The sequence below is a fragment of the Buteo buteo genome, chromosome 3 (genome assembly GCF_964188355.1).
Source record: "Buteo buteo chromosome 3, bButBut1.hap1.1, whole genome shotgun sequence".
Lineage (NCBI taxonomy): Eukaryota > Metazoa > Chordata > Aves > Accipitriformes > Accipitridae > Buteo > Buteo buteo.
Window position 1 is genome coordinate 56,561,143 of NC_134173.1, and position 27,014 is coordinate 56,588,156.

General features: G+C 34.8%; 1 protein-coding gene across 26 annotated transcripts in view; it reads left to right on the plus strand.

Annotated features, from left to right (window-relative positions):
- Positions 1 to 27,014, plus strand: part of RIMS2 (regulating synaptic membrane exocytosis 2) — a 489,382-nt gene that overhangs the window by 50,321 nt on the left and 412,047 nt on the right. For 9 of the 26 annotated variants that reach the window (XM_075023763.1, XM_075023771.1, XM_075023767.1 and 6 more), the window contains exons 2-3: positions 14,644 to 14,676; positions 15,073 to 15,159. The exons of the other annotated variants lie outside the window; for them this stretch is intronic. In XM_075023763.1, the coding sequence (XP_074879864.1) occupies positions 14,644 to 14,676; positions 15,073 to 15,159 (120 nt within the window). The remainder of the gene's footprint in view (positions 1 to 14,643; positions 14,677 to 15,072; positions 15,160 to 27,014) is intronic. 26 annotated transcript variants of the gene reach the window in all.

Here is a 27,014-nt window from a genome sequence, read left to right on the forward strand (position 1 = left end):
TTGAGTAGGTTTTTCATGTATGAAGTACATTTTTTTTTTCTCTCACTGTCTCTTTAAGCAAAAATGCATGTACATCTTTCCTCAGAAGAAAGGGGTTAGTATTTTTCTTAGAAAACAGCATCATACAAATTCACTAAAATATGAACTTGAAAATCACTTTTAAACTTGTTTTCTGTAGATTGTCTTTACTTTTCATTTATACTACTAGTGTGGATTTAAGAAAATACTGAATTTACAAAATTTAGTCTCATACTCCCAATTAGAAATGGATACTAGTGTTGTAGCTCTGCAAAATGTGTTAACTAGGGAGCTTTTCAAGAATGTTTTGCATGTGCCACATTTTAAATCATAGGACTATTTTCTGGGCTGTTTTTGATGTCACTTTGTGTTTACTAATTTTCATTTATATATAGTGTCTTCATGAATGGTAGTTCTATTCATTTTAAATGCACCCTAATTGCAAACAGACATGAATGAATGCCTGTAATTAGCTGGAAATGAGAACAATGAGTGTCTGCATTACAATAAAGACTTAAGAGTTAAATGATCACCCAAAGCTGCAATTCAGAGTTCCTTTATTAAACATCTAGAACTTCTCTTCACAGAAGAATTTGAATAACGTATGTTTATGAAGAATGATGCTCACCAAAGGTAAGTATTTCTGTAGGTAGCATTCTGTTTATGCCCCTAGTACAGGTGTAGTTTTGCTGGAGGAAGAAGATGGGATCTTAGGGAACTGAAGTTTCTTTTTTCTACCCCTGCCTTCCCCCTACAAGTGCCTTTAACCTATTGTGGCTGATCCTAAGTTTCTGAAATCCAAAACTGATCACTCTTACAAAGTAGTAGTGAGCATTCAAGATGACATGTATGTCAGGGAGAGGGTTCTGGGTTCTTAATTGGTTCCTAAATTTTATTCCAAGGAAACAGAAAACAAAGGCGGCAGACTTCAGATTCTTCTTTATAATGTCATGCAAGAGACATTACATCCTTTCAAGAAGTTTAGGTGTTAAGTCAACATTGAAATGTTAATTGTTGAGAGAATACTGTAGTTTTATTTAATTAGAGTATGATGTTTAATTTTACACTTAAAATTTTCATTGGTATTTGGTGAAAGGGCTTAAAGGCTACCAACCTAGACACTTGATTTTGCCTCTGACTGTTGCAAGATTTTTTGCAGCCTGATTAGGAAAGTTAATCTTAGGAAAAAATTAGAAGAAAGTGAAGTCAGACAGGAAACGGTACGACTGTTACAGTTTCAGTTATACTTTCTTTATGATTTTAAAAATCTATGTTAAAAGTAATCACACAATCAAAGTTTTTCACCACTTCTGGGATAGACTTTCAATTTTTACAGAAATGTCTGTGTTACTTTCAGGAACCACTGTGAGGTATTTTTGAACCTGAAGAAGAATGAAATTAAGTGTTTGAACAACTTTTATAGATTTAGACTTTAATTTATGTAAGATATTAGAGGTTAGATAGTTTGCTTAGAGGAATAGTTATACTTGTGTGTGAGTAGTTGTCCTATGAAAACCAATTGAAGGAGTGTAAATAAACACAGAATTTACTAAATGGTAGTACAGTTTTTGTTTGGTTATGGTCTCTCATTTTTGGATTCCAGAGTTCTTTCCTGGAGCCTATTTAGAGAGTAGATGTTTTGCTTTCATTGGGCAATGGGGATAGTTACACAGATCAGATTCTTATTTCATTCTTCATTCTACGATGCAGAGAGATATTATATTTAAGAATTTTTTCAATTGTTATTAAAACCAATTTGCTGAATAAACTGTAAAAAGACACTGAAGGAAATTAACACCCAAAGAGAAAACAAATATATGATGTCACAACAACCTTAAAATTTAGTACAGCCTGATTCATCAATCTGCATTGCACTCTGGGACATCAAATCTAATGGACTCAAAACATCACACTGCTCAAGTTTTGGTGTGACAAGATTTTAGTAGGCTGAGTCAAAGCACAACTCACTCAACCAGGAAATGTCTCAGTTAGATTCAGCCACTGGTGATTGCAGAAGTTCATATGTGGCAGGAGTTAATGAAAATTAATCAAAATAATATAGTTTTAGCTTTTAAAACTATTGATATTCTCAGCCAAAACAAGATATTTTGGAGAGGCTAAGGAATTCTGATCAGAGGCCCTTACATCTTAGTTTGAAAGAAATGATTTTCATTAATTTTTATAGCAGATCACTTAAATGCGTTTAAGCTTCCGCTTAGTGTGCAATTTGTGATATGGAAGCTATTTGAAAGAATTTTAGTTCTGGGCCAAAAAAATCAAAATTGTTAAAGATTAATCTCACCAATGTGTTCTGCAAAAGCTTTTCTTTCTTTTTTTAAAGTGGTATTTCCTTCATGAATTAGACCAGATGAGTTGGTTTCTGTTTAGAATGCTTTTACCAAAGCAATTCCTCTTTTAAGACAGATAGTATTCTTTGAACATCATTTTAAAAACCTTAAAGGTTGAAACTAATGGTAGAGAGAGTAGAATGTCAGTAGTTTCAAATCTGGCTATGTTCATAGTATTGGATTATGTTAATCTGAGCCTAATGCCTGGTCACTAGATAAAAATAACTGAACAATTACAACACTTGAGTTTCATTGGCATCTATGATAAAGCATTAGAATCACTTTGCTTGCTAGTTGGAAATACATCTGTACAACGTAAGAAATAACAACTTCCACAAAAATTATCAATTTAAATAAACTCCTCAGAGTAGGAGAGCCTTATTCATACAACAATGAGTACAAGACAAGGGGACTCAGAAAAAGAATCAGAAATAGTCTAGAAAAATTTGGTGAGTTCCAAGTATTATCTAACTTTAATTCACTTTGAAATAAAGATGCAAATAGCAAACAAACCCCAACAGAGTACTGATCAAAGAAGACAGGTAGACAGAAATAGCAAACCATTCTGTAAAATAATAGACTGATATCTTTTATTTCTTAGTGGAACATTGACTCAGGCTTATAAAACTAATGGAAAAGAACATTTCCACTAATGTAAACTGTTACTGTAACTAGTTATGCAGACAGTTTATAATAATAGTCTATTTACGATTCTAGCTCTTCCATGCATCAAATGAATCACAAGACATGTGTTTTTAAAGAAAATCACTTGTGCTTTCTTTTAGTAGCATGTAAACTGGGCATTGTATGTACCTCAGATATCTCATGTGGATAGAGAAATTATATCACAGATAGATGAGATTATATCACAGTAATTTCCAGTGATTTCCCAGATATAAACTAATAAATTCTGTAGAATAGGTGAATAGAGAAGTCAAAGTGAGCTACAAGTATTCCCATTTATATTTTTATTCCATTAATTATATTCTTAGAAAAAAACCAGTATTTTTTGTTTTATTCTTATTAACAGAAGGTCTTAAGAATATTGGAATTATTCCCTCAAAGTATTTAAAAATTTTTCCACCTCAAGATTTATGTGAACAGCAACAGCAAATCAGCAAAAATGAATGATTTCTTGATAAATTAGCTATTAGACATGGCCACATCTATGATATATGTAATTACATTTTCTGTTCTTTAACAAGAAGATGGCATAGTAAAGTCTGTGTCAGTAAGAATAACACTTCCTAGATTAAAAAAATCTATTTGAAAGTATTGTCACAAAATGCATATGGAACAGTAGACTCTGCATTACTGTTGTATTTCTCGTTTATTTGTCTTCTCCTGGTTTTTCATTTCCTGTTTAAATCTTAGATTCTAATCTTGTTTTCATAGCAGAAGCTGTATTGTGTTTCTTTTTTGGTAGGGAACTTGTATTTTTCATGCCATTTAGTAAGCCGGCCTTACTGATGAAGTATGTATACTGCCAATACTACAGTTTATTATATGATAGTAATTCAGAGCTTCATATATGAGTGGATGCAGGACATAAGTCTGCCCTACAAAAGGGCTCTCTGTAAGGCTGATTTTGAGGAGGCTGAGAACAAGAACAAATTCATGATATTTCTCATTTCTGTTCCTGTTATTGCCTCTGCAAGCAGTCCTTCTCTAGGATTGTCTGCACTCTGGAAGGAATCTGAATCCATTTCACGCAGCTAAATGTCACAGTCTGAGAAATACTAACTTACTATCTGTTGTGTAGTTGTTAAGCTCTTCAGTGTATATGACTTTCACCTGGTGAATATACTATAGCTAATAATGTTATAAAATCCTTATTTAACAGGCAAAATAACATATCAAGACCAAAGTAATTACTAGTGCATTTCAAATTAATTACAGAGTGAAAGTGAATTTTTATTTCATTCACCTGCTAGCAGCTGAGCCCAGGGTTGCATATTTCACTGTAGCAGCTGGTGACAGTACAAGCATCTAGGTAAGCACTTTCGGCAGGAGATGCTTGGAATGCCATCTACTGTTGAAGAAGCAAAAAAAAACCCCCAAAACCAAAACCCACCAAAACCCCTAGCAAAACCTACTTTTTGGGAGTAGTTTGTTCTAAAACGAAACTCTACTTACATTGTTACATCTATACATTTATTACTTGTGAGGCCATCTTTTTTGCAGAATATTTAAAATATGTTATGTAGAATTCAACTAATGCTCTGATAAGTGTTTAAATGTGTTTGATTTCAGTATCCTAGCTTTTGTATCAGTTTTAAAATTAGGCTTTCTGCTTTGTTTTATGATTTCCCTTAGAATTTCAGTTAGTTGCAAACCAGTTTGAAGCGTAAGTAAAAATAAAGTCTCATCTTTCCAATATAAAGTTTAATAGAAATTACATTAAATAAGGAAAGTTGCAATCCAGACACTGTAATAAATATCCCTTAAAAATCCTTATGATTAAAATTCTCATTTAAATGGAATCAAGTATTAAGAGAAAGACCTTTCTCTGGAAAAAAAAAAGCCCCACAACTTTTTTTTGGTGTCTTTTTTTTTAAGAAAAACAAGTGTAGGACAACCACTAAACTGGTGTTTGATTATCTGTTCCTGAAGTTCACTCTGGTAAAATAGTGCATGGAAGTTACAGAATTACTCAAGCTTGAGTAGTCTTGTAAACCTGTATGTTACACTGAGATATATTTGTGCATGTGTTATTACTATCAATGATACTGGTAAATGTTTGCATTTTCATCATGAGCAAGACAGTATGATTCACAGCCATCTTGTTATAGTCATCTTCATTTCCAGAAGTAAAGTATGGCTTACTGTAACACAGCTATTGTGGTATGCTTCACATATTCTGTAGGCAAGACTATAAAACTTTTTTTTTTTCTATTACAGAAAATATAAAAGATTAAAGTGGTAGACCTAAGACCTAAGTACTATTCTAGCACTCCTGCGGTGAAACCTGATTTTTTTTAAAAGTAAAACGAGGTATAAGGGTAGAGTATTTGTCTTAAGGATTGTATTGGAGGAAAATTTTCTTTCCAGTTGACTGTTTGTTAAACTGTTCTTAGAAAAGTAGGAAAATAAACAAACAAACCCCAAATCTGGCTAAATTCAAACTAACAACAACAATAAGGTAAAAGGTAATTAGAATTTTCTTCAATTTTATTTAAAAATAGTTACATTCAAATGAATTCTAGCTGTCAAAAATTAATCTTTATTAGGAGATTGGGTTGTAGTAGTATACATAACTCAAACACTTTTCAACCCAAATCTCACCTAAGACTTGCTATGGGGTTCCCATAATTACACAGAATTGCATTTAGTAACAAATCTTACATGACATTTGGACAATTTTGCCTGTGTCCCTTCTCTGAAAATGAGAGGAAAGTCCAGTATTTTTTTCTGATTTGACTCCTGCTATTTTAGGTTGAATATTTTTTTCTCTGTGAATCACCTGCCTGAAATATACACATACCTGCAGGATTTATGAGAGTAACATTAATTAAACTGGAGAGGAAAAAAATGAAACCTAAAGCTGTTTTTTTGCCAGTGAACTTAAATATACATGTTTTTAAAGTTTAACCAGCTAAAATTTTGTTAAAACACTGTAGAACACCCTGAGTGAAGGCAGTTACTGCTTATGTAGAGGCCTTGAAGAAGTATCAGGCCCATGTGAGGCTTTTCATCCCGTATATAGTATGAGCACTAAGATTATAGAGAAGTCAGGGCTTTTCAGATTGTGTGTGAGAGACATTAGTGTGACCAAATACAGTGCAGGACAGATGACAAATGATTAAACTGTTGTCTCACAATGTAGCTCCTTAAAGAGAAGAAAATTGGTATTTGTAGGAATGTAGCCTTTTTTTGTCTAGAAAGGAATCCACTGACAGAACAAACTGATTATATTCAAGGAGGTATTTACCTGTATCTCAAGTCCTTGAAATTGGAAATTCATTCTAGTGAAGAATTATGTAATACTAGCTGCTCTTTAAATGAGCCAACAGAAACTGAGTGGGTAAACTTCTATTAAAGAAATATTTACTAAGGCTCAAGGACTCCTTAAAACTTGCTTGCTCTTTTTAACTGCTGCCCTTGACAGCCTTTGTATGCATTGTTTGGATGTTTTGCTCTTACTGCATTTCTAATACAGGCTAATTTTTGATTTTACATGTTGCAAGTTAGCTGGTCTGATCTTGCAACTATTATGTACGGTGTCAGAGATGAACAACTAACAGGTAATGGACAATTTACCCAGAGAAGGTCAGACTGGTGAAACTCCTAATTCAAGGAAGTTAGTAATGTGACAATCTGAAAAAAACTTCTGGTATGTTAAGATTGGAAGACACTTCTTCACTGTATATATTTTCTTATGTTAATATTGTTTATACAGGTTTAATAATGCTACTGTCTTCTAGCTATTTTTATTGCTCCTCTTTGACAACTTTGCTTGATCCAAGAGTTTCTATTAAGTATTGCTTTATAATTTTTGTTTTTCCTAGTTTCTGTACATGCCTCGTTCCCTCAGCAGACACAGGATACCCAAGTGGGAAGCAGCTGGCATATTGCACATGGCAACCAATTATATTGCTGACAGTTACAAATTCCCACTTACTCTGTGATAACCAAAATACTCTTTTGTTTGCTAAATATAGGAAAAAGCTGCAGTAGCCCATTTTAAACAATGTGGTATATTTGGACAAACACTAGATTTTTAATATTGACCTTTTTATATCACCTCCCTGGTCGAGGCCTCCTGCTTGCAATTTTGGATAACCTTCAAAAGAGAGCATTGATCCATGAATTAATTACTGAAACTGCACATAACATAACGGCTACCATTCAGTGTAGTACTTAGTTATTATTACAGTTGTACTACAGTCATTTTCTTATGTGATGATTTGTGATTTTGACACTTGTTTTATGGTTTTACTATCAACACCATAACAGAAAGGAAAAAGTCTGACCAAGCTTCGAGATGTGTGAGAAGTGTGGGAGCTTTCATTTGTAGAACACAGTGTCTCTATTTCTTACTCCAGAAACAAATAATAGGAAACATTTTTGCCCCAAAGAGTTTATATCCTAAGATAAGCAGAGTCTGACTTACTGTGCTGGTTCTAAAATAATCAAAACATACTGTTAGTCTCTTCAGTTTTAGAGTTGAAAGTACAGGGTTGTTGAGTGCTATGTTTTCACTTGCAGTGAACCACATTTTAGTATGTATTTTCTATAAATATTATTATCAAAATTTCACTTTGAGACTTGTTTGTCTGGAACCTTTGATAAAACTATCCCATTTCTACTCTGACATTTAGACAATAATTAGTATTAAGCTTACAGAATTTATTGTGTTTATGGGTGATGTTCATCTGAGTTTCATGCAGGGAGTTCATTCAGCCTAGATTATAATTATACAGGAGCATGTATAGGTCTGCGCTTATCCATAAAATGTGTGTAGTGCTTTCTTGTTTCTCTTGTATCTTTAACATCACTGCAGTTTGGACTTCAGGGATGTTTAACCTCTTCAGCTTGGATTTAGGCAGGTTTTAAATTTATTATGTGTTACTGTTTCTAGCCCAACTACCTGACTTCTCCACCTGCTTGTTCACTAATATGAAATGTTCAATTACCTCTCAGCTACTGATCTTGGAGGTGTTTTTGTGGAAACTGCTGATACTTTTGTTCCAAACAGGTCAAAACTAGTCAGGAAAATCACCTACACACTTCTTCAGGAAAATCTTCCTTTTAAAAGACATTCCTTTATTGTCCAAAATATGATCCTTCTTAATTCAACTACCTATACTCTCTAAATTAATGAAAAACTTGGAGCAGCCATGTAAAATAAAGACTTTGATTTTGATCAAAAATAATAAGGCTGAATCTTCTAAGGTGAATGTTCTTATAGCATCAATAGGATAATCAATGCAGAGAATCAATTCAGTTAATGTGTAAGTATTTTACAGTTATCCAATTGACATGATGTTTATATTTAACCTCTTTCACTCTCTTTTCTTGGAGTTAAATATACTTACATAGTTTAACTTAATCTGTAGAGGTACCCTCTTTCAAGGAAATAGCTAATATTACACATATTTGACTGTGTGACTGTGTTACCTCCACTGCTTTGTGTGACTGTGTTACCTCCCCTGTGTTGTCAAGAGTGGGTGCAGGCAAAGTTATATATCGTGTATGTGTCATATATCTTGACTTCAGATGTGTGAGCAGATGATAGTCTGAACAAATTTGTTCATCTAGTGTATGTTGGATACCAACACAATTTAGTGTACTAAGGTGATTTAAGTTGGGATTTTTTTGATCTGCTTATGAATTTTTGATGAAATGTCTTTCATTTTGAATGGTGTGCCCTTAAGGATATAGGCGTCTCTGCCTTTCAGATGGGTTAGAACTTCTTTGGTCAGGTGACAGAAGCATCAGCTTGTAAAGGGTGGCTTTAAAAATATCTCCTTGATAGGCATTTGTTAGTAATAGACTTTTCATAAGATTTTTCACTTCTATAGCAACTGTCACAAGCACCACAAACACAGAGATACTGTCTTTTTACTACTTACAGGACATGGCTTCTGCATAATCCTTTTTACTTTTCAGAATACTCTACAGTGTGATGTAGTCACAGTAGTCCTGTGAATTAGTAGTATCTCCATTTTTAGACTTCTGTGCAAGAAATAGCAGTATCTATCTAACTTAAAATCTATAAACTGAATTTATAGTTTTGTCTTCACTCTTTGCTTTTCACTAGGTTTGCATTAAGAAGACATCTGTTTATTATCAAATGATTTTGGAATATTTCAAATCTGCTAATAATTGGAGACAGTTATTGAAGAGAGAGAGAGAACATTTCCTTTAAAGATTGCGTGTTGGCATCTTGACTCTTGAGAGAGCTGCTGGCTCTGTACTGTCATCTAGGCTAGTGGGGTCTGGAGTGCAAAGAATAACAAAGGCAAATCCTGATTTGCCAGATTAATTCACTTTATAATATATGTGGGTGTCAAGTAGTTAGCAGTCATGCTGTTGTTTTTATTTGAAAGATACCAGCTCTATAGATTTTTTTTTTTAATGTATGTAACTAGAAATCTGTATTTGAAACAAAATTAATTGCTGCAATCTTCTTTCAACTATTTTCTACTTCTTTACTGTGAACACAGCTGGAGGTCAATGTCAGTATTGTATCTGTAGAAAAAGCAAAATGTGAAGATTCTTTTTATAGATCTGAGACTATCCCTCATTGTTCCTGTATGATTTGCTTTAGGAAGACCAGATAGTTCTTCACATGAGTATTTAATCTCATCTTAATCAAGTTTAGCGTAACATGCATTGCTCATTGAGACTACTGTACATAATGTTCGGCTTTGGGTTTTGGGCCATTAGGCTTTATGTTCTCTAAACTTAAAATTTCATACAAGTGTCCCACTCTCTGGACTTCATGGGTCATATAGTTAATAAAAATAGCTACTGTAGAAGAATCAACAACTTCATTAAATTGATACCAGCAACATCAATTACAACACTAATTTTAATAACAGATAAATATTTAGATGTTTTTGTTTGTGGATGAGGGAAATCAGAATCCCAAACAAAAGATTGATTTGTATTTCCAATTCTCTCAGCTTCAACAAAAGGGCTAGAAAAAACTTCTATCCTAGTCTATCCTCTTCTAATCACCTCACTGAGGTGGTTAGGAGTTAAGAAGAGTGTAGAAAGCTACTGAGCAAAGGACTGTAACTACTGGCCTGTAACATTTTTAAATGAAAGTGACATAGAGTGTTATACACTTTATGCTCAACTCAGTGTTTCTAGGAGACATTAGGTACACCCAGACTATTCCTGTAGATTGGATCTTCTTGTGCTTGTAGGTCCGTGGATGGCAAGGTTGTGAATCTTGAGAGCACTGTTGAGTTTGAGATAAATACTAAAATGTTTATCCCTGCCAAGGATGGCTGATTCTGAAATCTGGATTTCCCTAAACTTCGCTGAAGAAGAACTAGATACCTGTTTCATTTCAGATATCTAGGAGGTGTAGAGTGTGTTTTAAGGATCATTTTCATGGATTTAGGCCCCCGAATTCTGCCCACATGTTTTTGTGGCATGCATCCAAGTATGTAAAAGTAGAGAAGAGGTCTGATAATGGAGTGCTTGTTGGTTTACCTATGACCAATGCACCTTTTGGGAAGAATGCCTTATGGTTTTGACATAGTAGATTTTAGAGAGGAGCTTTTACTGATGGCAGTAGATTGAAGAATAGAAAAAAATTAGGAGTTTAAAAGGCTAGGAATATTTTTTGTGTTAATGTTTTCACTCCCTTTTCTCCTGCTTCCGTTTTTCTTGTTCTTTTCCCTCTTCTTTCTGTTCCGTTCTCCTATTCATTCTCTGTGCCAGTGGGACTAGCCATAATCTTTGAGCAAATTTTTAGTACATGGAGAGGATCTAACATCAAAAAGTGTTCACTGAGAATTGAGATCTAAACTAATGATGCTAGCTCTTGGAAGAGATCAAAGGGGTCTTGCACTTGCACTGTGTAGGCTTGCAGAGGAACACAAGAGGAATGGTGCTATGAATGTTTCAAAGGGCAGAGGTTCCTGATGACAAAGTGCAAGCTGCAAAAATTCTTTATTGTTGATGTTGTGGTTTAACCCCAGCTGGCAGCCAAGCACCACATAGCCACTCGCTCACTCCCCCAGGTGGGATGGAGGAGAGAATCAGAAGAGTACTCGTGGGCTGAGATAAAGACAGTTTAACAGGTAAAGCAAAAGCCACGCACACAAGCAAAGCAAAACAAGGAATTCATTCACCACTTCCCATGGGCAGGCAGGTGTTCAGCCATCTCCAGGAAAGCAGGGCTCCATCATGCGTAACAGTTACTTGGGAAGACAAATGCCATCACTCTGAACATCCCCCATTCCTTCTTCTTCCCCCAGCTTTATATGCTGAGCGTGACGTCCTATGGTCTGGAATATCCCTGTGGTCAGTTGGGGTCAGCTGTCCCAGCTGTGTCCCCTCCCAACTCCTTGTGCCCCCCCAGCCTCCTTGTTGGTGGGGTGGGGTGAGGAGCAGAAAAGGCCTTGGCTCTGTGCAAGCACTGCTCAGCAGTAACAGAAACATCCCTGTGTTATCAACACTGTTTTCAGCACAAAGCCAAAACACAGCCCCCCATACTAGCTACTATGAAGAAAATTAACTCTATCCCAGCCAAAACCAGCACAGTTGACAAGTAGAAAAATCCTGGCTTGTTTTCAGGTGCAGCAGTACATGGAGTTACAATCTGTGCAAAAATTCTGATAAAAGCTTCAGACTCTTCTAATATTTTAGAATTATTTGATGCTTGTGCAAAGTGTTGAGTAAATTCCTATAATGACAGAAATAATCAAAATTGAGAACATGTGGTAAAGTATTTAATATTCTGCATTGTTAGAATACGTTGTCCCAGTCACTGTTGATCAGACACATTATCTGCAGCCCGTTGGTGTTTTTACTAAATAGGTATTGATCGGAAATTTTTTCTAGTGAATAACTAGAAGTGGCATTGTCCTTGACAGAGTTTTGAGAGCATAAGGTTGAAAAGATGTGGGAAGGTAAATTGAAGACAGGCAGTCATACTGCTTGGGATTTTTCAGTTGGTCTGTTGAGTAAATGGAGGTTTTGGGTTTTTTTGACCTGTCAGTCCACTTGTTTTAAGCAATTACTGGTTGCTGATTTTTGAAAGGAGGGGAGAAGGCAATGCATGTATATGGGAGTACACAATCCAGTAAAACACAAAGAAGTTCTTGTAACCAAAGCAAATACAAGTGTATGTTTGTATGTAGACACGGTTTAAGAATCTGGAGTCTCTTCAGACCTTTTCTGTCTAGAAAAGGCTATTTAAACCACAGCTGTGTTAAAAACATCTGTCAATAGATTTTTTCATAATTTCTTTTCAACTTGTAGCATGGTTGTTATAAAGTCAAGGAAGATTGTTGCTAACCAGGGACTGAAAGATATATGGAGAGTGCTCAAGGAATGCGTCACAGTTATATAATAATGGAAGCTGTTGTCCTCACATAACTGCAGTGTTAGAAAGTGTATAGTGGATGAGACACAAAATTATAGGAGGAAAAAAGATTATTTCATAGGAGATATATTTTGGATTGTAGGGTCAAATTATATCCTGACTTAGAACACAGTATTCCTATAAAAAACTAAGAAAGTAATTTTGAATGCAGGTTTTCAAAGTGTCTGCTAATGGGCAATGTTTTTTATTTAATGGTGCTAAACTAAAAATCTGATTGTAAGATTTTAAAAAATACCAAGGTTTTGCAGCTGCAATTGAAGTCACCAAACATACACTATTATGTAAAGATGCTAGATCCTCTTGAAAAAAAGATACCAAAGATTTCAAATGGCACACTCAGAATTAATGTGCAGTATTGCAATTTTAATCTTACTCTATTTTGATCTCAGTTCCACATGTGAAAAAAATTGACCATCGTCACTATCCAAAGGAATGCTGTTGATTGTAATCAGATTATGTGAAGCACTCAGATTTCCTTTGTTTAGTTCAACAGAAAAATTCACAATGAAGTAATAACTTAAAAGTGTCCAGTAAATATGTTTGGAAGTCATGTACAGAGAGGAATATAAGGATTAGCTGCATATTCAGTTTTCAATTGCCAGGGAGGTGATATTTACACTTGTCTAGCTCTAGGCATGTGACTTAGGAGCTTTGAATGATTGTCTGAGAGTGTTTCCTTCTCACAGTTGACCATATAGAGCTTTTAGGCTCTTAATGTTGGGGGATCTGAATTTAAATGTCCTAAGCGGCCTAGTGAAAAAATGTATGGAAATGCTTTGATTCCCCCCTTCCCCCCTGATGCCCTCCCCCCTTCTCCCCCTTTGAATTTCCTGTGTCAAAAAACTAGTATGGAATCTCTTGGTTAAAGATAATATTATGATTAAGATGCATGGTAGAGTGGAATTGCAACTGCATGAGAAATTTTTATTTTCATATTTCTTACCTTTGGAGTATATCTGCTTGGGGATTTTTTTGGTGTTTTTTGTTTGTTTGTTTGTTTTTTTTTTTTTTTACTGGAACATTTCTTTGTATATAAATTTCTAAAGTGCTGAAGAGGCAAAACCATGCTAGAAGACTTTCTACTGTGTGCTGCATGTTCAGTTTTCTCTTTCTGTAGTCAGTTTTGGAAAGTTTTTAGTGTATCTTAATGTCCATGTATTTAGGTTCTTGTGGTCACTGAACCCTGTTTATAGAGGTATTCACTGTGATATCTATCATACGGTGGCAGAGATGTGGAGCTGTTTTGGTGGCCTTAATTTTCTGTCCCACATTAAGCATCCACTTAAATTGGGAGCCTACACTCCCTGTTTAGTTAGGTAAGAGAGGATTCTCCATAGAGACATTCAGAATATCTGTTCAGGAACCTTTCTGGTTTATTTGAACATATAGGGAAGCTAGATCCTAACTTGATATTTAAGACCAATATCTGCAATTAGATGTTGTAAATATTCCTGTGAATCAATGTCTCCATTCTTGGGTTTGATGGAGAGGAGTTGCATAGAACATTGGCTTTCTCACTCAAGTTAAAGCATGTATTTCAGATGATAGAATATTTTCCTAAAGACAATGGACAAATATTAATCAGTACTATACAGACCTACTGTATGTACTATCTAGTTATTTCTTTTAGCAAGTTCTAGTAAATTTTACTCAAGAGTAAAATTCCTTAGCTTTCCTTCCTTATTTTTTAGAGTTACATTATCTGCAGGTCCTGACATCATTGTAGTTTAATAAATATAGTGCAGATATTCCTTTACTCTATTAGTTTAGGGTATTGCATTTTAAATGGCATATTACATGTTGTAAATTCACCTTGAATTATGATAGGCAGTTTGGTTGTAAATAAAAATTTAAAAAAATAGATTATAGTTAACATAATCAAAGCACCTTCCTTTGAATTTATAGCTGAATGTATTGCTGGAAATGTTCTAACATGATATTCTGTCCAAAGAATTGGAAGCCAGTTATAGAACATTACTGATTTCATTTTGTAACTAAAAGTTTTAGATACTTGGCATTCCCCATTTTTAATCCTAAGTGGAAGTATGCACAGAATACAACTTAATATAAATATACAATAAATATTAAAGGAAAACCTTTTAACTCAAAGTAAGAACTTTCTCCTGCCCATTTGATAACAGATTATAGAACTTCAGGGTAGTTGTTTTGCAACATGTTGCACTCAGTTGTGCAAACTTATCTTTTTAGGGTCAAAGAAGAGCAAAAACCACAGCTGACACAGTAAGTAAAATATCTTAAAAATGCAATAGGCTTGACTTTTCTACCTTTGCCATGTTCTGCTTTCTGCACCGTTGATGGTATTAGCTTTCACTAATACCTGATAGGCTGCAGTTAGTTTGTCATCTGCTTCCTGACTGGCTTGTAAGAGAGCTGCCTGCAGCTTCTTACTTCATCCACATGTTAGCTGGATGTAGGTTCTTGCTGCCTGCTTGTGAACTGGTGAACTGTAAAACTTTATTTCCCTTACATCCTTAGTGGCTGACTTAGTATTGCAGCTAACATTCCCATTGGCTCTAGCTTTTCCGCCTGTATATTTCTATTAACATTGGATAAGAAACATTTAAACTAGTGTGGTTTTATTGGTTATTCAGTCACATTATTTGCTTATTTAAACAGGTGGTTTCCCTTTAGTGGGATCACTGAGCTGGTAAATAACGTTCTTCAACCACAGCAAAAACAGCAAAATGAAAAGGAGCCCCAGACGTAAGTAAGCTGCTCTCTCTAGACTAAGTAATGTCTGTACAGCATTAAAACATACTGGAGAGTATGTTTAAAATAATTGTCCATTTAGAACATCCTGATGAGGGTATTTCACAGGCTGACACGGTTTTCTTTCTGACCCCTCATTTGCAAAGGGAAAACTGAAAATCAGGTTGTACTCTGCTTTTCAGTAACTTAATTGATTACATTAGAATACAATCTAAGGAGTTACTACTGCTCCATTTGCCTTTTTCTGCAAATGTTCCATACATGAAACTCCCAGTGAAGTGGTGTGTTTTCTGTGCATGAGGAGCTGGAATGATAAGACATGTAGTATTGTATATAGCATGTCTATGCACATGCATGGTATTTGTGATATTGGTCATGCATAGAATGCTATACAAATCTACATAATATGTATGAAGAGCTTTTTAAGGACCAGGAAAATGTCATTTCATTTTTTTCATGCTTCTAAAATATCTGTGAAGTTTCAAAACTTTAGCAGATATAAGGTGAAATCTTGGGTCTGTCAAAGCTGAGGGAATTTTGACTTTGATGGGGCCAGTATTTCATCCATGGACCTTTTACAGTGCTAAGCCAGTATAAGAGCCATATGAAAAAATTTACTTTTCTTGCTCTCTGAAAATTTTAAGATTTAACAGAAACTGGCAAAGCTAGGACATTCAGTCTTAGAGTAGAACTTAAAGCATGGAGCTGAAAATATTCTTTTCATAGAAACAAAAAAAATTTATTATTTCAAATTTTGAAATACTAAAATTGACTTTTGATATTATTTAAGCTTTAAACAGTTAAGTTGCTTTCTTTTCTTTCTTCTAAAGGGGAATGCCTTGTAAGTTCACATGATAAAAGAAATGTTTGCTTTTGAACCCATGCATAACTGGTTTAAAACATGCATATAACTTATTTTTAATTATTTTCCAGGTAGAATCAGTTTTAGTTTATTTTTAAATGTGTATATTTAAGTGGAATTTCATACTTGCAGGCCATGAAAGCTGTGAATTATTTTTTGAGAATACACAGTGAGAAATTTTCACAAAATTAAATGGAGAAATAGGCCATAAAATTGATATTCTGTAAAGCAATGTATTATTCTGAGCTCTGTTTCTGACATCCTCACTTAAGTTCTTATAATATTGCATATAATATTAATAGGGAAGTTTTTCTTTATTGGTTATTGTTAGATACTGGCAATTATAAATTTTATTCACAGCACATCAGTACCTCCTTTGTATTCCCAGTTTGCTTACCAGTTTTGTACATATGAAGCATATGGTTTTGAAGAAACTATATACTATTTATGCAGTGTAAACAGTTGAGTTATAGTTGCCAAAAAATATTTATAAATGGTTACTCTTATTATGGAGGGATTTTTTTTGAACAGTGATCTCTTTGGGAACTGGCTTTGTTCAGTGTTTTTATTAAATAATTAAGAAATGAATTGAGTTGTATACTCACTGAATTTACAGGTTGCACAAGGCTGGGAGAAGTGTAACATCTAATAGCAGGTTTATATTCCAAAATCATCCTGAAAGATCCAAGCTATGGTTATGGTGCCATTCAAAAGGATCAATGCAAGGTGGTGTAGTTATGTATGTAGGGATAGTTTATGTGGCTGACATAGGATAGAGAAAAATGGTGTAGGTAGAAGTTCTTTGTCAGACAATCAGAGGCCCATAATCGTATGTAAGTTGAGCAAGAGGTGGTATTGTGAAAGAGATAAATATCATACTGGAATGTGTAGACATTATCTGCTCGTCCAGCCTGTACTTCATCAGATTCTTTGTGAGGATCTTATGGGAGACACAGTCGAAAGCCTTACTGGAGACAAGGTAGACAATACTCACTGCTCTCCCCTCATCCAGTCGTTTCATTGTAGACGATCATCAGGTTTGTCAAGCATGACTTCCCCTTGGTGAATGCATGCTGACAACTCCTGATCACCTTTTTGTCCTCCATGTGCCTGGAAATGGTTCCCAGGATTAGTTGTACCAACATCTTCCCAGGGATCAAGGTGAGTCTGACCAGCCTGCAGTTCCCTAGGTCCTCCTTCTTGCCCTTCTTCAAGGTGGGAGTGACATTTGCTTTCCTCCAGTCATCAGGCATCTCTCCCAATCGCTATGATCAGTGAAAGATTATTGAGAGTTACTTTTATCTCCAGCTCCTGTGTACTTCATCATGAGTTTTATCTGCAGTGTTCAAGATATTTCCATATTGTCATCTTTACAGAATAGAAATCCTTAGCTGCCCTCTGAAGTAACTGCTTTTGATGCTCAACGATTAGCCTGTCAATTTTTATTTCTTCAAATTCATATGGCATTTATTTTTTAAAAGGTATATTCAGATTGTTCCTCATTAGGATTTGGTGGTGATCTTTGTGCCTAATGATTTGACTTGGAGTTTATATTTTTGTTTTTTGTATGAATCTTGGAACATTATGTAATGGTATGAAGCTCCAATCAGGAATTCCCATGCTAGGAGGCACTAAAGATTCATCTAGTCTAATATTGTGTATTGGCAGTGCCCAGCAATGGATATTTAAGAATGTACATAAGGAGGAGGGCATGCATAGACTAATTCTGATACAGCCACTTGACTTCAGGTATTTTAGTGGCTTTCTGAGGAAAAGGCTGCATGCATATTGCTATATTTATTTCATGGCCATTAGGAATCTTTTCTGCCATAAGTATTTTCAGTCCCATTTTAAACCTGTTTATATATTTGGCTTCAGAACTTGGGGAAAATGAATTTTACAATTTAATTATCTGCTCTATAGAAGAGTTGTTAGCCTTTGTTTGCTTTAAACCTGCTGCCTATTAATTTCATTGGGGAGTCCTAGTCCTGTGTTATGTAATCCATTATATACTTTGTCTATACTATGCATAACCGTTACACGTTTATTGTATTCCATGCAGTCTATTATATTTCATACAGTCATCCTTTTAAGCTGAAGAGTCAGTTTCTCATTCTATGAAAGGCACTCTGTGCTTTTGATCATCCCTGTTGCCCTGTCTTCTTTTAAAAATTCTATTAGATCTTTTTGAGTTAAGGTTCACCGGTGTCACTCATGGTACTCTGTGATTGTATACAGTGGCTTAGGAAAGAAAGTTTCTAATATTTGCTGCTTAGAGATATCCAAATATTGAAAAGATGATGTTTTTTTCCCCATGAACAATTTTGTTTATTTTCAGGCTGGAAGTGAGTCTCTGTTGGTTTGGTGGCTTGCTACAAACTGTAAGAGGACTATCATTGACTTTGGCTGCAGGAACTGAACCTTTCTTCTTGCTTTGATAATTATGAGGACATTATTAATAAACATTAGACAAAATACAGTCAGCATCAAAAGCCATTAAGCATAACGCCTTTTGTACCTAAAATATTTAAAAATAAATATATTAAAATATCTAATTGCCTTTTTGTACATTCACTGGACTAATTGTAGGAGAGATTAAAAAATGTACATTGCTTAGCATAACATGGGGGAATTTTTCTGCTAAAAATGGCTTTTTAATAAATAGATATTTATATGTTTTTCTGGAAGTTATGTTGACATTATGGGAAATGAAGATTGAAAATTACTGTAAAATGGTACTTAGTAAAACCTTTTTCTGCATATTTTTCTGTAAACGAAATTAATTTTTCTGTTGGAAGAGCATTCCAGCAAACCAGTAAAATTTTCAGTGAAGTGCCTTTTCCTGTAGTCTTGAAGAGATAGATTTTTTTTTTTTAAATTGAGTTCTATAAACAACTGTAAATGAAAGAAATTATCCATGAAGAATGCTTGATTTTTACATTTTAATTCCTTTGCTATTTGAAATGTCAAGTAATACTGAATTTTCACAATATGTAGTCATCCTCTGTGATCACACACATAGTTTTGTTGACATGCCCTGTCCTGTTGGTATAAAATCACTCTAGACGTAATGGAAAAGTTTTCAGTATATGAATATGTATACTGTAAAGAACAGGTACTGTATTTATAGAGAAGACAGTGTCATTATTCCACATCTCCTTTAAGGCACTGTTGCATAAAGTTGTGCAAAAGAGCAGAATAAATTGTAAGATGCAATACATACTACATTTTTTTGGTTTATGATGCAAATGCAGTCTTACTAGTCCCCAAACTCAGCATTTGACAAGTAGACTTTCTTAGGTTAGATAAGTTATTTTATTCATAAAATTAGAAATGTCCAGTAAGGAAATAGTACTGGATATTTTTGTCTCTAAATTAAAGCAATCTTTGAAACAGATTGCTCCATTTATTAGAATCTCTAATGAATTCTAGTTAAAATAGATTGGCATTTATGAAATATTTAACATAAATCAATGGATCATTATTTTTGTATTCTAAATTTACTGTGTAAACAATATGTCCACCAATGACGAGGTAGCTTTGAATTTCCTCAGATTATCTACCCCAGATAGCAAGCTCACATAAACAATTATTTAATGAAATTTACATTATGTATAGTCAGTGGGTTTATTTGCAGTCTGTGTAGTTCCTGTTCAGTATGGTGTTTAACAGAACATGTTGAAATTAACACACTCCACTTGAAAGAATATTTTTCTGAAAGAGAAAAATGTCTCTACAACCAATACAGTTGTGAAATTGGAGTCATGAGAAGTCTAGCACTCTACTGTGTTTATTTTCTTAGGCAGTAGGTGGAAAGACAGTAAATGAGCTAAAAATAAAATTATAATTTGCAGTATAAAAAAAGAAACAGGGAGATTGTAGCTATTTCGAAGTAAAATATAAATCCGCAAAATACCTTCTTAACTATAAAACTGGTTTTGTCTCCTTAATAAATATGAGGTACCTAAACAACTTCTGTTGTGTGATTCTGATGACTGATCCTGACTCTTACTGTTATAAGACTATTAAATTTACCATTTGAAGCATAAGATTATGGTTGCTTGCCTTGTAAAGATGCCCTGGACTTTTTTTCAGATTTTTTCATCGTAATATTTAATACACGAAAGACTTATTTTGTTTGGATTGTTCACAATGTTAGTGAGGCCAGGATAGTAGTCATGAATATGGTAGAACTCAGTTTTATCAGAAGGCAAAGATAAATATGTTGGGGACAGGTAAATATAGTGATCATAAGAAATATATTTCTATATTTAACTTGGAATCCAACTGATCTATTTTAATCCTAAAATACACACAGATTTCTGATTCTGCAGACGAACCTACAGAATGTTAGTTCGAAGAGAATAGATTTCACATTTTTAATACATTAAGAAATCTTATTAATAAGGAATTAAAAAATATTCAGGGACAATGTGAGGAACCTATTGTTTAAGAAAATGTTTGTGAAAGAAAAAACTAATCTTTGAACAAAAATCAGGTAATATTGTATAATGAGGAATTTCTTCAGGATCTGGGGTTAAAAAACAGACTTGCAAGTAGAAAGAGAAGAACACAAGCAAAAATACTTAGCTGGCCAGCAGTTAGCATTACGGGCAAAGGAAAGGTGAAAAAAGCCCCCCAAACTGAGATAATCCAAGCATATATACTTTACTCAAATAAGAAATTGGATAAAGTAGTAATAAAGGAAAATAATTCCACTTATTTATATGGAATGGCTGAAATGGAGCTATATTTGAACTATTTTGTATACTAAAATCTCTAGCTATTTTGTGTTATGCAACATAATAAGAAGTAAAAAAAAAGGGTATGACTGAAGAACAGAATGTTTCCATATGTATATACATACAGGCGTAAATAAACCAGTTGCTATCTAGACAATACAGACTGCAATATGTTGTAATGTAGTTAAAGCAGCTCCTAAAAGCTTTGAGAGTATTTTCTCTGTGTTACAATTTTTGAAATTTTTGTGGATGTCACAGGCTGTGGTACTACTAATATGCTGAGAACATCCTGCTTTGAACTGCTTTCCAAAAGAAATGGACAGTACCCCTAGAGGGATGACAGGTTGTCTGAATGAGATAAGCAAATAGATTTAGAAAATGCTGGCTTAAGCTTAACTTAAACAAGACAGAAGTGATACTGTTACTATAATAAGTGGGAAGCATGTTAAGCATGCAGCTGAATCACTGCCCTCAGTCTCCAATGGAACTACCTTCATGACAGTGGTAAAAGGGGTTCTTGCAGAACATAAGAGGCTATCCACTCATTTTGGCATTGACCATAACTATAATGGATATTTTAATTTTTTTTTTCCAAAGAAGAATTGTGCATTTCATTCTGTGAAGAACTGATGATAAAGATAATACAGCAAGTTCAATTTGTATGAAGTTTATCAAATCTTGTCTTAGGAAGGTCAAAACTTCTCAAGAGGCTTGTATCACAGCTGCTGCACTATTGGCTGTGCATTATTCTTAATAATTTAAAGTCTTTCTCCTTAAAATGACGGGGCAAACTGTATTTTGTGCTAAAAGCGATGTGAACCTTATTTTCCTTGCAATATTGCTAGTTCGCTATTTTTATCAGGAATTTTTCCAAAAAATGGCACAAGATGTTTTTGACTTGCCAAATAAAATTGGAACCTTGCTTTTCCTAATGTTCACGATCATTTTAGACTGAAAATGATCACTTACATGTGTAGCAACATGTGGCTATTCAGTATAGTTCCTATCCCATCTCTTGTGCTAAGTGAGCAACTTCTCTCAAGCTCCTATGTCTGAATAGTGTGAATATCCATTACTCAAATTTTTGCTTCCCTCCTCTAACATGCTTCTACTTCCCCGTGCAATTTTAAGTCCATTACAGATACCTGCTCCTTTATTTCCTTTTTTGTATCTGTCGGGGTCTAAGCTGGCAAAGGGAGTGACTGTTTTTGCTGAGGGAATCTGACTAAACCTTGCTGGAAATTAAAAAAAGCTTCATTTTTTTACAAAGGGTAGACTCACTTTCAGGGTAGAGCATATATGGAAATGTAGGTAATTATTAATTGTTGAAAATACAGATTTACATTGTAGAGACATCTAGACTTTTATTTAGAAAAGTGACTGTTCAGTGCACCTCTATGTGCTGCTATGTGCAGAGTATTTTTCATGGATTGTGTCTCAATTTTTAAGCATTCATGGTGTATATCTTTTTTATTAATACCAGTTTTGAGGGAAATCCAAGGTTGCAGAAGTAAGTTTTTAATAACTGGGTTTTTTAGCCAATGAAATATTGTCATAAGCAACATATCCTTAGCTTTCTTATAGAGCTTCTATTTTGTTAAAATAATCTCTTAGTCAAATTCATGGAAATGACTTGGTAGAGACTAAGCAAAAGAAAAGGAAAAGAGAATACCTTCTGGTTCTTATGGTTTTTTTTGCAGGTTGATACAAAGTATTGTCAGCTATTTGCTACTTTTGGCTTTCTCTTCAAGCAGGGACCATTTGTCTTCTGATACTTGGGTAGAAAATAAAGAATATGGGAAGTGGTATCACACTGATGAATAGTAGCCAGGTTCATGATTCTCACTGTGAACATAACGAATACTGAATTCTGAATTTCCATGAGGTTTATATTATCTAAATCACTTTTCATAACATGCTTTAAATTATTCTTTGCCCTCTAGTAAATTTTTCTTACTGATTCAATATTCCCATTGGGAATATAGGTCCAGCACAAAAACTTGATCATATGGGAATGCAGTTAAGGTGCTTGAGCTGACGGGAAGATTGGAAGCTCAGCAGTTCTACAGCAGTCCTGCAGACAGAACCCTAGTCTGAAACCTAAAGGAGAAAACCATATGGTACAGTCAGACTGTGCTTGGTGTATGGTCTGAAGGCGTAATGATGTAATTTGGTGTCATGGTTTAAACCCAGCTGGCAACTAAGCACCACACAGTCACTTGCTAACTCCCTCCTCAGTGGGATGGGGGAGAGAATTGGAAGGCTTACTACATATGTTAACAACTTTTGAGCCTGCTACCATTTGAAGACCAGATAGTAATGGTGATGGTACTTTCAATAACAACTTAAATTGGACCAAGATATGGTAATTAATGAGGTAGCAAACATCCCAAATTCCTATAAGAAAATGGTGGTTCTTTTCTTGGAACACAGAACATAGCTAACAAACCTTTTATTTTTCTGAGTGTATGGAAAAAGTGTCTGAAACATCCTTGTAAACGAAAAACATAGTCATTTAAGAAGAAGGGTGTGAAGTCAGCAACAGAGTATGAAGTTGTGTGTTTGTTTTATTTGTGACTCTGAAAGCTGAAACAGTTTTTTATTGTTTCCTTATACACTGACCTCTGACAGAAATAGTCAGTGTGCACAGATTTATGTACTGTAGAGTAAACATGCAAATAGGACCCCTACAGTGTGTGGAGAATTGAGATCTGTAGCATGCAATTGTCATCACTAACTGCAGTATTTCTGGACTTTGGTTAGTTGAGACAGTTCCTTTTAATAACACACACAAAATATTTTCATAGACCATCTTTTTCAAACTCAAGATTTCCCTTTTTCTCATTCAAAGATTTCTGTGTCCATCTCTCTCTGGCAAGTTCTATCTCCCAATGTACTTTCTTTTGGGTCTCTGGGCTTGTCCACTCTATTACAGTTTTCTTCCCCATGGACATTAGTTATTCTTGTCAGTATTTTCTGTGATTCTAAACATTTTAAATTTCAGTTAATACTAGTGGATTGGAAGAACAGCTCAACATGTTATACTGTTGTTTGCATTATCATCTAGTTTAAAAAATGTGTCAAAATAGATTCTTATTAGTTAATGTTCTTCTTTTTGGTTGAGGTTTCCAAGAGAAAATAATAAGCTTAGTGGTCAAAATCACAAAATCAAAGGATGTTGGAATGAGTTAGTGACTTCAGTGGAACTGATATCTGTCTATCTATCTATCTCTTCCCTAAAAAGATGCTTCTGTGAGTCATGCTGCTACCTTAGTAGTACTGTAAATGTAAAGAGTATGTTCAGGAAGCACTCATAGAAGACAGCAGAGATATGGGTGTCTATCTTCATCACTTGGGAAATATTTTTATGGCACAGGTAACTTCGGCTTGTTTTGGCATTACAGCTTCTGTTTTTGTATGAAAACTGCTGACTTGAGCTCACTGTTGCGTTCAACTCTTGTAAGTAGGCTCACCTGGTATTACAGGTTAAGAGCTACTTTCTCCTGGGATGGTTCTCTAGACCTTTTGCATGAGGCTGTAGGTTAAAACAGTCCTTCAGTACCTCTCCTCAATTTATTCCTCCTTCTCACCTTCTTTTGACCCCTTTCATCCTCTTAACAATTCACCTGGAAAAACTCAGAATGGCTTTTACTGAAGCGGAATAAAACCCCAGGATATTGAGTATCACACAGGAGTAAGGGTAGGACTAACATAGAGATGGTAACTTGTTTGGTTTTTGCAGAGCAGTAGCTTTCTCCCAGAGTAATCCCTGTTTTTTTTCCATATAAACTGATAGTAAGAAAGCATGAACAAAGGATACCTTCATTTCTTTTGCTGTACATGTTACTGAGTGATTGGAAAGTTTCTAAAAATAACTAGGAGACATCTTTTAATTATTGGATGAATTGGGAAGAAAGTTGACCAAGAATTTGAAGTCAGAGATGTATAAAAGGTTATTTAGAAGTCAAACCAACATTTCCTGAAACAGAGTGATTTACTGAAGACTTTTAATTATCTGTATCTAATGCATCAGACTTCTTAAATCAGTAGTGATTAGTGTAATAAAAGAGGCTTTCAAAGGGTAGTTTTAATGAATGGTAATTTGAGATATAAAAGATTCTAAATATTTTTATTTTGCACCACAGTTAGAGATACTAAGACATGAAAAGAGCATAATGAACAATGTTGAATAAATATTTAGGAGAGATTTAGTGATCTTGGTTGAATCAATTATAACATTGTAACTACATAACTACCCCCAAAAAGTTGGATCAAATTCTTAAAAAAGAAAAAATCAGGCTCATGAACCAATAACCAATTTCAGAACCAGGAAGTAGGTTCTAAACCAGTTAATGACAGTAACTCTAGAAGTGCTGGTGGATACCTTTTATCTCCATCAAGTTTCTTTGGTAGTAAAAGATGTTTTGCACTTCACAAAGGCTACCTGTGTGGTTTAAGCCCTACACTTTAATGTTTGCTATTGAATGCGTGTACTAAGAGTAGTTTGTACCTGTGCAAATGACTTCTACAGATGACCCACTTGCGAGTAGTGCTGAATGCTGCTATGAAGTATGGAGCACTTCGAGCTGCTAATGATACCAGTGGAAAGAGTGGTTGTTTTTCATACTAAGCTTCATATAGCAGTGGGTATTTTTACTTGCAGGTTGAAAGCAGAACCAGACCTGTCAGTCATCAGTATCTCGGGAATTCCTGTCCCCTGGAGTCAGGAAACACAATTAGGTTTACTGGAAATACAATTAGGATTCCCAGCTGCAGAGCATTTTGGAAGAAAGTTCAAATGTTGGTTACATGCTTTTAAACTCACAACTCCTTTCAATAACATTTCTGATTAACTGATAGCTATGAATCAGTGTTGTGTTTGTCTTTGGAAGAGTTTATTCTCTCAGTTATATGCTTTTATTTTGATGTATTTGTGGTGGTTGATTGTATTACATGTTTCAGAGTGAGTAAGGGTTAGTAAAGTGTTCTTTTCACTGTTGTCTTGTTTTATTCCTTTGATAAGGAATAGCTGGAGTATTTGGTCAATTCGCTAGATAAAAATAATATGAAGTATTCATGCCTTAATTGAAGAGGTGTGGAGGGGCAGCAAGGCTAGAGGAAAGAAATGTCTATTTATCCTCCCTTCTTTAAGGCAGGAAAGGACTAGACTGATTTAGAAAGGCTGACTACAGGCTGTGGAGCTCTGCCATGTTTACCTAGGGAGGACTTACTAGATGAGACAATTGTCCTTTATCACCAGGTGCAGATTTTTGTGATGTGGTGGTAGTCCTCACTCTAGTTCTGGTTTTAGAGATCTGAGAATGATGGAACAGATATCCAAAACATTTCAGGTATGTTCCAAAAGGAGCATGGTCTTCAAAAGATTTATATCATGAAACCCTCAGTGAGTTCTTCTATTTTACAGATGAATGTATCTCTTTAATTTTTCAATATAATCATTCCCATTTGCTTTTATGTGTGTGCTCACAGGTGGCTTTCTGTGATCATAGTAGAAGTAATGATTTTACAGAAGAAGGAAATTCACTTATCTCTTCCGAAGGATGTTTTTCTGATTATGTTCCGTATAGAGAGAAAGTTGAAGTAAATTCATAGTGATGTGGCTCCTGGAGTATCTTGGACTCAGAACAAACAAAGACAGATGGTGCCAGGGTGAGTCGATCAGAAACCTGGGGTGAGGATGAGTACTACTGGGTACAAAGTCTCATCTATGAATAACATTAACAGACGGTGAAGATTGTCACGGAGCAAAAAAAGGTGGTCTCAGAAACAAAAATCCAGTTTTTATTGTGGCCTATTGGGAATTTTGATCTGTCACAAACATGGTTTAATGATTCCAAAATTTAAAAGCTTGTCAGTAATTCCAGTTATTTGGTCTACATGTCACCTTTTTCTCATCCTTTAGGAAGCTTTACATCCATTTCTGTATTCTCTGCTTCCACAGCTAATTGCTAAGGATAGTTTTGTTTTAGGAGAGGGATATTCTTGGTTCAGTGCAGGGATATTCAGCAGAGAGAGAACTTGGGTTATGTCAACAGGAACACAGTCAGACTTCTCATCTCAGGTGTGCTTTATCCAAGGATATAGACTGGCAGAAAACAGTTTGGAACAGTTGTGGACACCCCCATCTCCCAGTTATGTACCTAAGAGCAAAACATGTTTTATGGTTTCTAGTGCAGTGTTCACCAACAGGGTGAAAACCACTAACATTTGTATGACAAAAATCT